This window comes from Meleagris gallopavo, chromosome 14 (genome assembly GCF_000146605.3).
Source record: "Meleagris gallopavo isolate NT-WF06-2002-E0010 breed Aviagen turkey brand Nicholas breeding stock chromosome 14, Turkey_5.1, whole genome shotgun sequence".
Lineage (NCBI taxonomy): Eukaryota > Metazoa > Chordata > Aves > Galliformes > Phasianidae > Meleagris > Meleagris gallopavo.
The window spans coordinates 11129486-11131881 of record NC_015024.2 but is presented as its reverse complement, the minus strand read 5'-3'; the positions used below and the strand labels follow the sequence as shown (position 1 = coordinate 11131881).

The following is a 2396-nucleotide window of genomic DNA, read 5'->3' as shown; positions in this document are numbered from 1 at the left end:
CCGCCTCCGTGTCCTGGAGGCTGAGACACAGGTGTGTTGCCCGTGTCCGCGACCCCCGTGTCCCTGTCACAATCCTGCACGCGGGCCCCGGCATACTGTTGCTCTTTTCCAGATCCTGACGGACTGGCAGGACAAGAAGGGCGACCGGCGTTTCCTGAAGCTGAGCAAGGACCACGATGTGGGCACCTCTGTCAAGCATGGCAAGCCCAAGAAGCAGAAGCTGGAGGGCAAAGGGGGCCACGGGACAGGGCCTGGGCCCGGCAGGCCTAAGTCCAAAAACCTGCAGCCCAAGATCCAGGAGTATGAGTTCCAGGATGATCCCATTGATGTGCCACGGATTCCTAAAAACGATGCTCCGAACAGGTGCATGGGGAGTTGGGGGCATTGGGATTGGCTGTTTCCCTCCTTGGAGTGCGGGAGGGCAAGAACTGCTCCATAGTGCCCCCCATGTCCCCTCTCACCATTATTCCCCTGCTCTGGCCTCGCAGGTTCTGGGCGTCAGTGGAGCCGTACTGCGCTGATCTCACCAATGAGGAGGTCAGGGTCCTGGAGGAACTGCTCAAGCCACCAGAGGATGAGGCTGAGCACTACAAGGTGACAAACTCCAGAGCCCCTGGCCCATGCTCCCTCACCCCCTACCCTATCCTGCACTGTCCACCCCCTGAGCTCTTGGGCAGGCTGAGCGGTCACACCTCTCTGTGAGCACTGCACATGGCCTCTGGGGTGGTGCAACTAAGCACAACCCCAGCCCCATGCTGAGCCCCTGGCCCATCCTGCGCTGCAGATCCCACCACTGGGGAAGCACTACTCACAGCGCTGGGCTCAGGAGGACCTGCTGGAGGAGCAGAAGGATGGTGCCCGGGCAGCAGCTGCAGCTGACAAAAAGAAGGGTGTTCTGGGACCACTGACTGAGCTGGACACCAAAGGTGTTGTCCCATTCCCTAGCAGTAATGGACTGCACTGAAGCTGTGGGGTGAGATCAGGGGACTGGTATCCAGCTCCCACAGAACCAGGGCTACTCACAGCTTTCTCCCTCCTGCATCCCCCCAGACGTCGATGCCTTGCTGAAGAAGTCAGAGGCCCAGCATGAGCAGCCTGAGGATGGGTGTCCCTTTGGGCCCCTGACACAGCGTCTCCTGCAGGCCCTGGTGGAGGTGAGGGGGCCAGGTCTGTGCAGTGACCCTATGAAGCACTGTCACTGCATCAGGTCGAGGTGAACCTTTCCCATATGCTCTGCTTGCCAGGAAAACATCATCTCCCCTGTGGAGGACTCGCCCATTCCTGAGATTGCTGGCAAGGACTCAGGAGCTGACGGTGCTGGCACTTCTCCTCGCAGCCAGAACAAGCCCTTCAGGTGAGCTGCTGTGGTGCCACGAAACTCGGTGCTGCCCAAATTGGCGCTTCCTCTGCCCAAATTGGGGCAGAACGTGGGCGCTTCAGAAAGCATCCATTCCGCCCCTCTCAGCGTGCCCCACACCAAGTCGCTGGAGGGGCGGATCAAGGAGGAGCTGGTAGCCCAGGGCCTGCTGGAGTCAGAGGACCGTCCTGCCGAGGACTCAGAGGATGAGGTCCTGGCCGAGTTGCGCAAGAGGCAGGCAGAGCTGAAGGCACTCAGCGCCCACAACCGTGCCAAGAAGCACGAGCTGCTGCGGTGAGTGTGGGCAGGGCATGGGGCCAGGTGCAGTGCCGGCGGCATGAACTGATGTCCTCTGTCCCCAGGTTGGCCAAGGAGGAGCTGCACCGGCAAGAGCTGCGGCAGCGTGTCCGCATGGCTGACAACGAGGTGATGGACGCCTTCCGCAAGATCATGGCTGCCCGGCAGAAGAAGCGCACTCCCACCAAGAAGGAGAAGGATCAGGCATGGAAGACGCTGAAGGAGCGGGAGAGCATCCTCAAGCTGCTGGATGGGTAGCGGGGTGCTCAGGACAGGGCTGCACGTTGCTGCCATCCCCTTATTTCACAGACTGGAGTGGAGGCACCGTGAGGAGAAGGAGGTGCCCCTGTCCCCCGCAGGTTCCTGGCATGCCTGTGCTCTGCCTGGGATCGCTGCGGGTTGGGGACAGAGGGTGCACAGTCCTGTGCTGTGACCCAGCGCTGTGACATTTCACTGGGAGGCTGAGTCCTGCTCCTGGGCAAAGGGCACAGCTCCTGCCCACTGCCACCAAACCGCAGCTGGAGCGCGGGGACCCGGTGACAGCATTCCTGGGAATAGCCGCCCTCTGGTTTCCGCTCCCGCGGTTATTCTGGGCACCGGACCTCTGCCAGGCCCTGGGGTGGGAGCTGTCCCGTGCCTCGCTGGCTCCGGGGACAACCAGGGACACTGGTGTCAGCGGGGGGAGTGGGGCGGGAGGGGGCGGAGCGGGCTCGGGATGTAGCCGCGGGTTCTGTGTCTGAGA

General features: G+C 62.1%; 1 protein-coding gene across 1 annotated transcript in view; it reads left to right on the top strand.

Moving 5' to 3' along the window:
• The window catches only part of TADA3 (transcriptional adaptor 3), a 2458-nt gene extending 312 nt beyond the window's left edge, over window positions 1-2146 (top strand). The window contains exons 2-9 of the mRNA XM_010718591.3: window positions 1-31; window positions 113-363; window positions 489-594; window positions 785-926; window positions 1051-1154; window positions 1245-1354; window positions 1466-1651; window positions 1720-2146. The exon at window positions 1-31 is cut by the window's left edge and continues 15 nt beyond it. Coding sequence (XP_010716893.1) covers window positions 1-31; window positions 113-363; window positions 489-594; window positions 785-926; window positions 1051-1154; window positions 1245-1354; window positions 1466-1651; window positions 1720-1912 — 1123 coding nt within the window. The 3' untranslated portion in view covers window positions 1913-2146. The remainder of the gene's footprint in view (window positions 32-112; window positions 364-488; window positions 595-784; window positions 927-1050; window positions 1155-1244; window positions 1355-1465; window positions 1652-1719) is intronic.
• The last annotated feature ends 250 nt before the right edge of the window (window positions 2147-2396 follow it).